At 41.6% G+C, this 14,122-nt stretch overlaps 1 protein-coding gene across 1 annotated transcript in view; it reads right to left on the bottom strand.

The window, feature by feature from the left end:
- Positions 1-12,972, bottom strand: part of pex5la (peroxisomal biogenesis factor 5-like a) — a 204,589-nt gene extending 191,617 nt beyond the window's left edge. Inside the window, exon 1 of the mRNA XM_078210096.1 lies at positions 12,658-12,972. Within this exon, the coding sequence (XP_078066222.1) occupies positions 12,658-12,972 (315 nt within the window). The remainder of the gene's footprint in view (positions 1-12,657) is intronic.
- Positions 12,973-14,122: the final 1,150 nt, after the last annotated feature.

Below are 14,122 nucleotides of genomic sequence, written 5' to 3'. Positions count from 1 at the left end.
TGCCTGATGCAACAGATCCAGGCAGCAGACAATTGAGGAGGTCATCTGACCCGACTGTCTGCCCCTCTACTGCGGTTATATTCACACCAGGGTGTCCCTGGTGAGGGAGCATGCGGTGTCCGTGTTTGTTGGGCACAGTAGGGACTGGGGTGTATTATCGATCCCTTTAATTACATTTTAGTGTAATGTGTTAAGTTTCCTTTCTGCTTTGTTTTTTTGTTTTGGGTGGTTCCTTTTTTGGGGGCTGCCCTTCTTGCTTTATTCATTAGTTTGTTTAATTTAGTTCAATTGATTTACCAAAAAGAATGCTGTGCATGATACCTAATCTCCAGCATACTCATGACAACTTGGCAGAATGGAAGTGTTGGCCAATTGCCCCAGCTTTCCTTCTTCATGACCCATCATTCCAATCGCAGCAGCACATATCACTGAAGCTCCTTCTGCTGCTATTCGCATACTCTACACCCATTTTCACCCTCATAATTATTTCTCGCATTTTCCAACATCTGTGCTAACCATACACCAGCAACAGCATTCTACCCTGACAGGTACATCTCTCCCACTTCTCACCAAGCCCCACACAGCCAAACACACACAGACACACGCACATACACAGACTTCCATTCTTACAGGATAAGCTGAAAATGGCAGCAAATGGGCCATCAAATCATCAATGCCCTATCCCATTCAAAAAGGAGGCAATGGAGAGGCAAGTAACGTTCATGTCATACAAATGCCAGGCAATGACCATCACCAATAAGAGACACTCCAACCACCGCCCCTTGACATCCAATGGTGTTACCACCACTGAATATCCCCCACTGTCAACATCCTTGGGGTTACCATTGACCAGACGCTCAACTGGACTCGTCACATAAACACAGTGGCTACAAGTGCAGGTCAAAGGCTAGGAATAATGTGGCGAGTAACTCACCTCCTGACTCTGCAAAACCTGTCCACCATCTACAAGGCACAAGTCAGGAGTGTGATGGAATACTCCCCACTTGCTCGGATTGGTGTAGCTCCAACAACACTCATGAAGCTTGATACCATCCACGACAAAGCAGCCTGCTTGATTGGCACCACATCCACAAGCATCCACTTCCTCCACCATGAACGCTCAGTAGCAGCAGTGTGTACTATTTACAAGATGTACTGCAGCAATTCACCAAAGATCCATAGACAGCACCTTCCAAACCCACGACCACTTCCATCTAGAAGGATAAGGGCAGCAGATACATGGGAACACCACCATCTGCTAGTTCCCCTCCAAGCCACTCAGTGTTCTGACTTGAAAATATATCACCGTTCCTTCGCAGTCGCTGGATCAAAATCCTGGAGTTCCCTCCCTAATGGCATTGTGGGTCAACCCACAGCACATGAACTGCAGCGATTCAAGAAGGTAGCTCACCACCACCTTCTCAAGCGCAACCAGGGCAATAAATGCTGGCCAGCCAGTAACGCCCATGTCCCACGAATGAATTTAAAAAATGGAGATGGTGGGCATGGTGCATGACTGAAGCATTGCAAGTGGAGAGACTGGGGGATCTGCTCCACAGGGTGTTTAGCAAACTTAAACACTTTTACTCTATTCATGGAAATCTCTTGAATGTACCAGCTAAATACTGGTAGTGGAGGTAGTGTTGTGTACCAGCTAGAGGGACCTGCATCAGATTTACTAAGCACAAATGCACAGGAGTAAGGTCAGATGGTTAGGAAAGCCAGAAGCTAACTTTTTTGGAGAGTGAACTCATATCCTGGAGCAAAGGGGCAGATGAAGGTTCCAACCTGTAGAAAGCCATCAAAGGCAGTGTATAACCAGGTTCTCGCCACATTGGATTACGTGACCTTTGCACAAAGTCAGAGATCATGGAGGAGCCTAATGCTAACTTAAATGGGATAACTGAGAAGGGCATGGAAAGAATACTGTCAATCATAGAATATTTGGTCAGTTCTATGGACACTAAAGTGATGGAACTTCTGATAACAACTGATTTTTATCTTGACTGGGTTTCAGCATCTCTATCAATTTTTACAGTGTAAAAGAAAGCATGGATAGGAGCTTCCAATGCATCCCATCCCTGCTGTATCCTATTCTCAACAAAACAGTGGGAGCGCTCAGATGCAGCCCCCTGACAGTGATATAGGCATCATAACATAAACATATGCTGTTCTCTATAACATGCCTGGTTCCTACTTCATGCTGGTGCCAGACGGCTAGCTGGTCCAGATTGTCACAACTCAACATGGAAATATCCTCTTCTGATTAACACAGTTTGCCTTCAACACTAATCCCTTATCACCTTCTCCTCCATCTTCAAATAATATTCCTTCAATCCAGGACCCATCCTAAAACATCAATTTATTATCTCTCTTTTGCTCCGTATGACAAAGACTATAGTGCATGCCTGATTCAACACGTCAATTCCAAATAAGTCTACAATGAATGACAGCACAGTGGTTGTCACTGGACTCTTAATCCAGAGGCCTGGACTAATGATCTGGAGACTAAAGTTCAAATCCCATCATAGCAGCTGGGGAATTTAAATTTGGTTAATAGCTTTTATAAAATATCTGCATTATAAAGTTAGAAAGAACATTTGTCTTCTTTCCCTGATCTGGACTATTTGTGACTTCTGACCGACAGCAATGTGATTGATCTTAACTGCCTTCTGAAATGGCTTAGCAAGCCACTCAAGAGCAATTAGGGATGGGCAACAAATGTTGACCTTGTCATCAACACCCACAACCTGTAAATTAATTTTAAAAAAACCTCGCCTGTATGACTTTAATCTCCAAGAATAACAAAGCATGATGTAAATGCTCATTGCAATTTGTTGTAAATGAAATACAAAGTGAAGACAAGCTAAACAACTCTTTCCAAGCATGGTGCTGCCTTGAGTTGGCTACATGTGCCAATCTAGGGCTTCTCCAAGTACAATCTGATGCCCAGTATAACCTGATGTGTTTTGCTCCACATTATTTTCAAAAGATCATGGAACCGATCTTACAAAGCTAAGACAAAGCAGATTCAAAATGCGCCTGGGCAGAGGGATCTGAGTGTCTATGTTCATGAATTGCAGAAAGTCGGTATGCAGGTGCACCATGTAATAAAAAAGGCAAATGGGATGTTGGTATTTATTGCAAAAGGACTGGAGTATAAAAGTAGAGAAGTGTTGTTGCAATTGTATAGGGTGTTGGTGAGACCACATTTGGAGTATTGTGTCCAGTTTTGGTCTCCTTATTTGAGGAAGGGTGTGGTGGCATTGGAGGTAGTCCAGAGGAAGTTCACCAAATTGATTCCGGGGATAAAAATCTTGACTTATGAGGAGAGATTAAACAGTTTGGGCTTATACTCGCTGGAGTTTAGAAAGATGAGAGGGGATCTGACTGAGGTGTATAAAATACTAAGATGGATTGATAAGGTAAATGTAGACCAAATGCCCTTGTGGACAATCTAGAACAAGAGGTCACAGGCATAAGTTGAGAGGCAGTAGATTTAAAACTGAAATGAGGAGGAACTACTTCACGCAGAGGGTGGTAAATTTGTGGAACTTGCTGTCCATAGCACAGTGGAGAATTAATCGATAAATGGTTTCAAGAAGGAGATAGATATATTTATGATCAAAATTTGTGTTAAAGGGATATGGGAAACAGGTAGGGAATGGATGTGAGACCAGGAAGAGATCAGCCATAATCTGATTGAATGGCGAAGGAGGTTCGAAGGGCTGAATTGCCTATTTCTGCTCCTAATTCCTATGTGCCTATGTTGTTCCATGGTAGGGAGATAATGCTGACTGCATCTCTGTAGTTTGTTCCTGGACAGCTTGGTCTCACTGGGGTGGTAAAGGAACAACGGAGGAGTTCCAAGCCAGTGCTGCTGTCCTGAAAGATAGCAGTATTAGTCAGGCTAACTCTAGCCATTGCCATTCCACTGGGACCTGGATCTGGGTTCCCGCAAGTCTTTTGGATGGCTGATCTGATTGTAGCTTTCAGTTTCAGAAAGCTCTAAGAGGCTACAGGATACTTTGTGGCTGCCACAATCTGAAAATTATGAGGAAGGATGCTGTTTATTCTCGGTTATTTTCACCAGAGCTGCAGTCTGTGCTTCCGAGGAGGTGAAGACTAATAATTGAGAAACATGTGCCTGGTAGCATGGGAGCACTGAAGTAAGAGATGTGGTGGCATTAGTTTGTTAAAATAAAGGAAGGGGTGTTAGGGCTGTGCATGCAAATAATTGGTGTTAGGTTCAAAAGGTGGTCAGTGTTTTAAGATTTTGCATTAGTGTCCTTTAACCAGTGTGTATGTCAAAGGTCAGTTGTAAGGCTGTTACATTTAATCGGCAAAGAATTTGTTGATGTTCAGGATCACGAATGAAGAGAAGAGAGAGTGATCTTGTGTTAGCTTATTGCCCAGGCACGTCACTGAACATTGTGTGGTACAAGTCTGCAATCGTGGGAAGAGTTGGTGGTCAGTGGCAGTGCCACTTCCCTCCACATAGTGTAAGTGATATTTTTTGTAGGTTTCCTGCTATGCCTTTCCACTGCTGCATTTCATTCAGGTGGGTTTGCAGATCTATTTCTGAAAAAAAAAGCAACACCTTTTCCTCTACTCTGCACCATGTCCTAACCCCTCATGTGGCTGTCTGTGCCAAGTTGTCCGATATTAGACATTCCAGAAAGCTAATGCAGAAAACAACCATGAGACAGAGTGGTGAAAAATGCATTCAGCATGCTTGGTTTCATCAGTCAGAACATTGAATACAGGAGTTGAAGTTGTACAAGACATTGGTAAGGCTACACTTGGAATACTATGTACAATTCTGGTCACCCTATTATAGAAATGATATTATTATACTAGAAAAAGAGCAGAAAAGGTTTACTCGGATGCTCCCGGGACTTGATGGATTGAGTTATAAGGGAAGGCTGAATAGACTGGGACTTTTTTCTCTGGAGCGTAGGAGGCTGAGGGGTGATCTTATAGAGGTCTATAAAATAATGAGGGGCACTGATCAGCTAGATAGTCAATACCTTTTCCCAAAGTTAGGGGAGTCTAAAACTAGAGGGCATAGGTTTAAGGTGAGAGGGGAGAGATACAAAAGTGTCCAGAGGGGCAATGTTTTCACACAGAGGGTGGTGAGTGTCTGGAACAAGCTGCCAGAGGTAGTAGTAGAGGCGGGTACAATTTTATCTTTTAAAAAGCATTTAGATAGTTACATGGGTACGATGGGTATAGAGGGAAATGGGCCAAATGCAGGCAATTGGGATTAGTTTAGGGGTTTTAAAAAAAAAGGCGACATGGACAAGTTGGGCCGAAGGGCCTGTTTCCATGCTGTAAACCTCTATGACTCTATGACATACAGTCAAACTAGCTGACAATCAACTGACTCAGGCTAGCATTGTTCCTTACAGACCTGCTGCTCCCCAAGTCTGTCACTACAACCTACAGTCAGAACTGGCTTTTTAAAAGCTGCGCTCTAATTTCCATGTATTCCAGCAGGTTATTCCCATTTTGAGTGGATTTTACATCAATCACTACTCCAAAGGATATGCAAATGAGGGGACACAGGAAATTCTGGTGTAGATACCTTTTTGTACCAACAGTGGGCACAACTCATTTTTCATTGGCATAACAATGGTACAACTCACTGTAACATTTTAGGCCATTATGCTTATCACATTTATCAAATACTATGTTAGTGGAATTATTTTTTAGTAGTTCAGCATATCCATCTGTTATTGTTGTTTTCAAGAATCCTCCCTGTATGAATCAAAATTGATTCCACTCCACTGGTGTTCGTCTGATACGTGACCATCAACAATATGCAGCTCACTACCCCTTTTCCTGGAAGGTCACACAATGACTTTAATCCAAGGAAACCAGCATCAACCTCTTGTTCAAAAGACAATGAAGATTGAATGATCTGTGACAAGAGGTGAATGGACAGATATTTGTATCCATACAAGATGTATGCGCTACTGTTGCATGAGAAAGCTCCAGGTGAAGGGCAGCTAGAAGTCAGAGTGCTGGAAGAATCCATCAATAAATCCCAGCATGAACTGTCTTTCTGGAAGGCAGAGGGGCAGGGGGTTGGGGGTAAGATGTGCTCGGTTTAAATTCTTGTGTTGTAATGATCTATGAATGTGTGGGTTTGTGTGGTGGAAGATAAGGAGAAAAGATATCCTGTTGTGGAGAGGTGATAGGTGAAAGCAAAGGCATGTGAAATAGGCCAGATACTTGGTTCATGCAAATAGACTTTGCAAACATGCATCAGAATTGTTTTATAGATCTTACCTTGCCTAATTACCCATTGTGCATGTTTTAGTGCTAATGCGATTGTTTTTAGTGTTCAGTTCGAAGTATTTGACATGATTTTCAATGTGCTTGTGCACATTGCCATTTTGGTACGTTGTCCACATATCGAACAATTTCACCTTAAAGGCTTAAAGAGAATCAAAATCCCTCTGATATGTCCTGTACTTGGACAGGACACATGTCTTTGCCATGTCTCTTGTCAACTGCGCATACACGGCCTTTTGGCTAAGATCAAGTGTAGTATGAAGAGGATGCTGCACTTGGTTAAGGTCATTAGGTTACATTGAAGCTTCATATGTTTCATATGAAGCAATTTTTAAAAGCGGCATCTCGGCCTTTTGGCTAAGATGCAAATGAGATCAAGCCTTGGAGGAGGAAACCTCCCCCTCCTCCAATCAGCTTGGCTCATGTAGATCAGGCCCAGGACAGGGTAATTTGGTCGCTTGCCCTGTCTTGCCAGGGCAAGCGACCATTTGGATCACTATCAAGCATCTCTTGTTCCACTTTGTATCATCATTTGGATCGGAAATGTCTCAACTTGTTGAGACTCTGAATTGGACTTGATTTGATTGAATTGGAAAAGTATAAAAAAAAATACATTGATGACAAATGAAATGATTTCATTAAAGGGTACAATTGTAAAAATGTATAATTTGCCAGTGATTTTCTACTGCCCGCACACTATGTTAATAATGTAAGTCTATATTGTGTATATGGTGACCTGTGTTGTTAACAGAAAGTGTTGCTCACTGCAAACAGGGGTCAGAAATAGAATTGGAAAACAGAGATAGAAATAGAACGTGCTAGTACCAATTCATCGAGCCATCCTCACATCGAGCGAAGTTTACTAATGAAAATGCAGGATTGCTGAATTTACCCTGAGGTGCTATTGGGTTGCTTGTTTGGATTGCATACGCTCAATTAGTGGGCTTAAATGTTTCTTATCTTTTACAGTTGGGAGTTTCTGCCAAACGTTTTACAGTTGTATTTTTTCTTCAGTATTATTCCTTGATGCATCAAAAAGAAACTGTAAAGTACTGTGTGCACCAAAAATCTTAATTTTCAAAACAACTTTCACAATTTTGAGATATTATCTTTTGTGAATGAGTAGCATTCACTCTTCATTGGGCTTACAGCTGGACACAGGCTTTTGGATGGCAATTTATAGTCATCAGGAGTCTGAAATACCATAGGGGTCTCAACAGGAAATCTGGGATCGGGACAAGTAACAGCATGTGTCCTCAACTAATCAGAATAAATAATCTTTAATGAGGCACATAGTCTAAACCAATAAATCTAAGTTAATTCAATGTAAAATCATCTAAGGAAAGAAAACAAAATAAAAAAGAGTGAATGAGAGATGGGATTAAGGGAGACAGATTAAAGAATAGTAAAAGGGATTAGGAAATTGGGGAGGCGATGGCCTAGTGGTATTATTGCTATACTGTTAATCCAGGAACTCAGCTAATGTTCTGGGGACGTGAGTTTGAATCCCACCATGGCAGATGGTACAATTTGAATTCAGTAAAACAAATCTGGAATTAAGAATCTGATAACAATTAAAACATTGTCAATTGTTGGAAAACCCCATTTGGTTCACTATTGTCCCTTAGGGAAGGAAATCTGCCATCCTTACTTGGTCTGGCTTATGTGTGGCTCCAGAGCCACAGCAATGTGGTTGACTCTGAATTGCCCTTGGGCATCTAGGAATGGGCAATAAATGCTGGCCAGCCGGTAACACCCATATCCCATGAATGAATTTTAAAAAGTTAATTTTTTTTACGTTGTTCACTTTTAACATCAACAATTATTAAAATCTGCACGAACAAGACTACACATTTGCAAAAGTTAATTTTCAGTGTAAAAAATGTTATTTGGTATCCTTAATATTTATCACACTGATAACAAAATCACTTAAACTTGAATTGACAAGCCCTCACTTTGTCTAAAAGCAAAATACTGCAGAGGCAGGAATCTGAAACAGAAACAGAAAATGCTGAAAAATCTCAGCAGGTCTGACAGCTTCTGTGCAGAGAGAATAGAGCCAACATTTTGAGTCTGGATGGCTCTGATGAAGGGTCATCCTGACTCAAAACATTGGCTCTATTCTTTCTCCACAGATGTTGTCAGACCTGCTGAGGCCCTCACTTTGTTTGGTGTGTTTTAATGGGTCTGTAGCGAAATATCACAGCCACAGGTATTTCACCTGTTTCGATGCTGAAACTCTTGTTGAGATGCTAGTATGACAAAGTTTCTGGAGGGGCAAGGCAAATCAGACCATTCATCATGAGTTCCTGGTTTAACTGTGCATGTGGTGACACCAGAAGTTGCTTCCTGATTGAGTGCTGATAGTCTTACAGTTATTCCCACCACAAAATTGCAATGTAAGTGTGAAGTTCACCTGCTGCAAAAAAAAATCAGACCTGGGCTATTTTAACCCCAGCCTCAGTTTAATCTTATCAAAGGGTTTCCCACCCAATTTAGTGCCACAAGGGGAAAATGTGCCCACTTTCAATAGGGCTGCAGGGGGCGATTTATATTGGGAATGTACCTCTTAAAGCAAGGTTGCATTCCCTTCAGTCTGATTGCACTGTTGGACTCTTAGAGGAATATATTTCTGCTGAGTGGCAAACTCTTATTGCCATTCCAAACACACAATCACTTCTTCCTTGTTCCATTCACAGCAGCTCTGGCAGCATTCTTTCCTCACTTGATGCTAGGTGCAGAAATAGTCTTTGAGATATGAAGGCAGTTGATGACGACACTGAGATCTACGAACTTGAGGTTATGGTTTTATGTGAATGCTTTGATGAGGTGGATGATCAATATCACAGTCACTCACCAGAAAAGGAAATTAGCCTCATAATCACTGTATCTTTTGAAATATCCTGGTCTGCTCACTATCAAGCATCTCTTGTTCCACTTTGTATTATCATCCAACAGGTAAGCTTTGGAACTGAGCAACCACTAGATCTCCTTCCATCCTGACAGAGATCATGAGAGCCTGCAATCATAATTTGGCAGTTTGATGCAAACCCAATCTCCAACCTCATATCATGGTTTCCATGCACATGTCCATTTGTTGAAGTAGGCTTTTGCGTGACCTTGTTTTGCAATTTCATCTGCTTTTGTTCTAACATTCTCATTGGATGGTGTTGACAGCTTAAGACTTGTCAGCGATGTATGAAAGTTACGATCAGTTGTAAGTTCAGCTGGTGTCTTTCCATTCAGAGAGTGTGAGATAGGTTGATATGGGTGAAGAAGGATATGAATGGATTGTTCAAACCTTTTGCCCCTTATGCATGTTAGCTTCTTTATCACCCTACTGAATCATTTGATGTCACCATTCGATTGCAGGTTTGACCATAATGTCAGATGGTGTTGAATTCCATAGCTTGATTGGAACTCTAAACTGACTGGAAATAAACTGCAGTCCATTGTTTGTAATCATCGTCTAAACTTGTCTAAAATATCAATGACCAAAATGGTGGTTATACATTTTGTTGTAGCGATTTCCAGCTATTTGCTATGTAGATCATGAACAAGAAGCTTGATTGCAAGAGGCTATTTACACTTCTCAAACAAATCTGCTCGGAGTTGTTGCCATGGTTTTGTTGGCCATTTTTGTATTGGGCGATGATTAAGTTTATTAACCTTGCAGATGTATTGTTTCGCTCAATATACCATCTGCTTCAAGTTGTTTCAGCTCCTGTGGCACTCCAATGTGGATTGCAAATGGAAACCATCTCAATTTTTGCAAAAGTTGCAGAATTGAAGTATCGACATGAGGAAGATGAACAGTATCCCTGAATCTCCCCAAATCTGGTAAATAAGGAAGGATAGCTTTACAGATAGTCAATGTCATTGACCACGTGAATGTGTGCTCTGGTGGGGTCTTCAAGTATGAAGCTGAACTTATTGAACAAGTTTACTCCATAAGGCTTCTTTCTGTTTTTGGTGAAGTAGAATGTGAACATATCTAGACTGAAATTTTTGTAACACATTGGAACTATGATCATTCCCAAAACCAGAATAATTGAGTAATTGTAACTTTAAAGAGTGTTTGTCACAAGGGTGAGAAAATGTAGCAAAAAATAATGATGGTGTACCTTGTCACTCAATATAGATATTTTCTTGCCAATGTCGATGAGGTATGACACTGAGATGCTCATGACTTTGACTGAACAACCCTTAAAATGGCCTGTTGCTTTACTGTCCATGATATGCCTTATTCCACACTTGTGAATAGATTCCTCCATGTGTCGAACTAATAAAGTCTTCTTCTTCGATGACCTGCACACTATACAAAGAGGTTAATCTTTAAGTACGAATTACACTTTTTCCCTCGATCTGGACACGGTGTCATCATCCAATGGATATCTTCACAATGTGGACACATTATTGAGGGTATCTGACTGTGATGGGGCAAGTGTTGATGAGCCTACTGAGACCTATTTGTCAGTACCCTTTGCACTTGAGCTGGTTGGGCAAGTTGTGTCTGTGACCCTTACGTCTGAGGGTGTATTTCTGTGCAATATTTTTGAATGGTGGTAATGGGTGTAGGCACACCACAATGCTGTTTGGGTGAGAGTTCCAGGCTTTTGACCCAGCAACAATGAAAGAATAGTGATATATTTCCAAGTCAGGATGGTGTGTGACTTGGAGAAGTTCCATAAGATAGTGTTCTCATGCCCTTATTCCCCTTGGTGTTTGAGGTAGCAGGTTTGGGAGGTGCTGTTGAAGAAACTTTGGCGAGCTGCTGCAGTGCATCCTGAGATGGTAAGCACTAAAGCCACAGTATGCTGATGTTGACAAAGTGAACATTTAAGGAGGTAGATGGGATGCCAATCAAGTGGGCTGCTTTGTCTTTGGGTCGTGTTGAGCTGTTTGTGTGTTGCTGGAGCTGCACTCATCCAGGGAAGTGACCAGTATTTCATCACACTCCTGACTAGTGCCTTGTAGAGCGGGATAAGGATATGGGGGAGTCAGAAGATGAGATATTCATTGAAGGATGCCAAGCTTCCGACCTGTACTTGTAGGCCGCAATATTTATGCGGCTAGTCCAGTTTAGTTTCAAGTCAATGGTGTCCCCCCCGGATGCTGATGGTGGAGGAATTCAGCATATGTAACGACATTGAATATCAAGAGGAGATGGTTAGACTCATTTCTACTGGAAGTGGTCATTGATTTGATTTGATTTGATTTATTACTGTCACATGTATTCATATACAATGAAGTATTGTTTATGGCACGCCATACAGACAAAGCATACCATTCATAGAGAAGCAAAGGAGAGGGTGCAGAATGTAGTGTAGTGTCACATTGTCTGGTACTTGAATGTAAAGTATGCAAATATTACTTGCCATGTATCAGCCCAAGCCTGAATGTTGTCCAGATCCTGTCACATGTAGGCATGGACTGCTTCATTATTTGAAGAGTTGCAAATGAAACTCAGCACTGTGCAATCACCAGCTAACGTTTCCATCTCTGACCTTATGAAGGAGGGAAATATTTGATGAAACAGTTGAAGATGGTTGGACATAGGATACTCCTCTCAGTAATCCTGCAGGAATGTCCTGGGGCTGATATGATTGGTCTCCAACAACCACAGCCATCCTATTTTATGCCAGATATGGCACTGGCCAATGAAAAGAATGAAAAGCTTTCTCACTGATTCCCATTGATTTCATTTTCTAAGACTCCTTGATGTCACACTTTCTCTCTGCAGCCAGCCTTTGCCAGCATGGTGAGGCCCCGCGCCCCGCATGATGACATGAAATATACCCCTTGATTTTCTTTGACAGAGTGTGGTGGAATCTGGAGCAATTTCTCACCAGAAACAACACTCTGCCATTTTTTGGTAAGATTCCCCCTATTTGTCTTTTGTTCTCATGTGCTGCATTCCACCATCATTGAGGATAGTGATGATCGTGAAACCTCTTCCTTTATGGTTGGATGTAACAGGATTCAGAGCTGTGATCTAATCTATTATTTGTGGAATCATTTAGCTCGATGGCATGCTGCCCAGAATTGAGCAGCGAGATCTATTTTGAATCTATCCCATTTAACACTGAACAATAGAACGTGTCCTCAATGTGAAGACAAGGTCTGTATGATGGTTAATAGCATCAAGAGCAGATGCATCTGTGAGAGGTACGTTGGTTGGGATGAGGTCAAGTAGGTTTTTCCCTCATATTGGTTCTCTCACCACCTGTTACAAGCTCACTTTGGCGAACATGTCCTTCAGATCTCAGTCAGTTGGTTGGTTGTGTCACTAAAGAATGACTGATAGTGATGGACATTGATGTCCCCCACTCAGAGTTCATTGAGTGGCCTTCTTACCTTCAGTGCTTTTTCCAAGTGATATTCAAGATGGAGTGCTGATGGATCAGTTGGGGCAGGGCAGTAGGTGGTTTCCCTTCCCACATTTAACCTGATGCCAAGCGATTTCCTGAAGCCAAAGTCAATGTTGACAACTCCCATGGTCAGTCCCTTGCTGAATGCATACCTCTGGTGGATCTGTCCGGCTGGTGGGACACAGATAGAGGTGGTGATGGAGCAGTCTGGGATGTTGGATGCAAGATATGATTTTCTGTGGATGACTTTGTCAGGCTGTTGCTTGATTAGTCTGTTAGACAGCTCATTCAGTTTTGGCATAGCCTGCAGGTGTTATTGAGGAGGACTTCGCAGGGTTGCGCATTTGTTGTGTCTGGTAGCAAGATCAATGCTGGATGGTCCATTCTGATTTATTCTTATTATACTTTCCTGTAGTGGTCTGAACTGAATGGCTTGTTCAACTTGATGGCTCGTTAGGCCACTTCAGAATGCAGTTAAGAATCAACCACACTGATATGAGTCTAGGAGGCATCAGACTAGCTAAGGACAGCTGATTTTCTTTTCTAAAGGACATAAGTGAACCAGATTATTTTTTTAACAGTGATATGTTTGTTGTTTATAATGGCTCTTTAGTTTTACAAGGTGGAAAGGATGTGTTCAATTGTTCGGGGCTTGATTGTAAATGTCTATTGCTCACTATGCTGATAGTCAAGCCTGTGAATGAAGTTACAGTGAAACTGAAAGTACTCAGTTGTGGCCGAAGACATTTTAATATAATTTGTAATAATGGTCCTGTTCACACATGGAACCTGGTGAGAGTCATCTCTGTATATCTCCAAGGCAAGAAACACAATATTCTCAATCCTAACTGGTTTTCATATGTCCAGCCTAATACAACATTGTAATTTATTGTCCTCATATAGCAGAAAATAGGGGAAGGGATTACAGTGAATTGCAGCAGATTGCAATCCTGACCAACATTTTTGCTCAGACCTGTGACTTTATTAGTTAAAGATATTTCTCAGGATTGCTTTTGTTAAGTCCGACTGACATTATGCCCAACATTCTGGGCATACTGTTCCATCAATCAAAGTGGGACTAGGTGAGACTCTGGTTTGTGCATGGAGTCCAATAAATGCTGTCTTCTAAATCATGAGGATTCATTACTGCAATCAAGGTCATCATTATAATCGGGATGGACAACATGTGTCTGTAAGTGTGTTTGATTAACATCCATCCCAACGTGCTGGCAGAATTTGAAGCAATAACTAGTCTTCAAAATCATATATCCTGGTCTTGAGCAATATTGGGGCCTTATCTAACACCCTCAATGGACCTTGTACACCCTTAGCTGGTTACAGTTCTATTTATCCAATGAACACATGTGGGTGAAATTACCTGAAACTCCAGGAATTGGCTGTGATGGAACCGTGCTTTTATTGCACAAAATGAAAATAAACAATTATCACAA

The sequence above is a fragment of the Mustelus asterias genome, chromosome 3 (genome assembly GCF_964213995.1).
Source record: "Mustelus asterias chromosome 3, sMusAst1.hap1.1, whole genome shotgun sequence".
Classification (NCBI taxonomy): Eukaryota; Metazoa; Chordata; class Chondrichthyes; order Carcharhiniformes; family Triakidae; genus Mustelus; species Mustelus asterias.
This window is presented reverse-complemented; position numbering and strand designations above follow the sequence as displayed.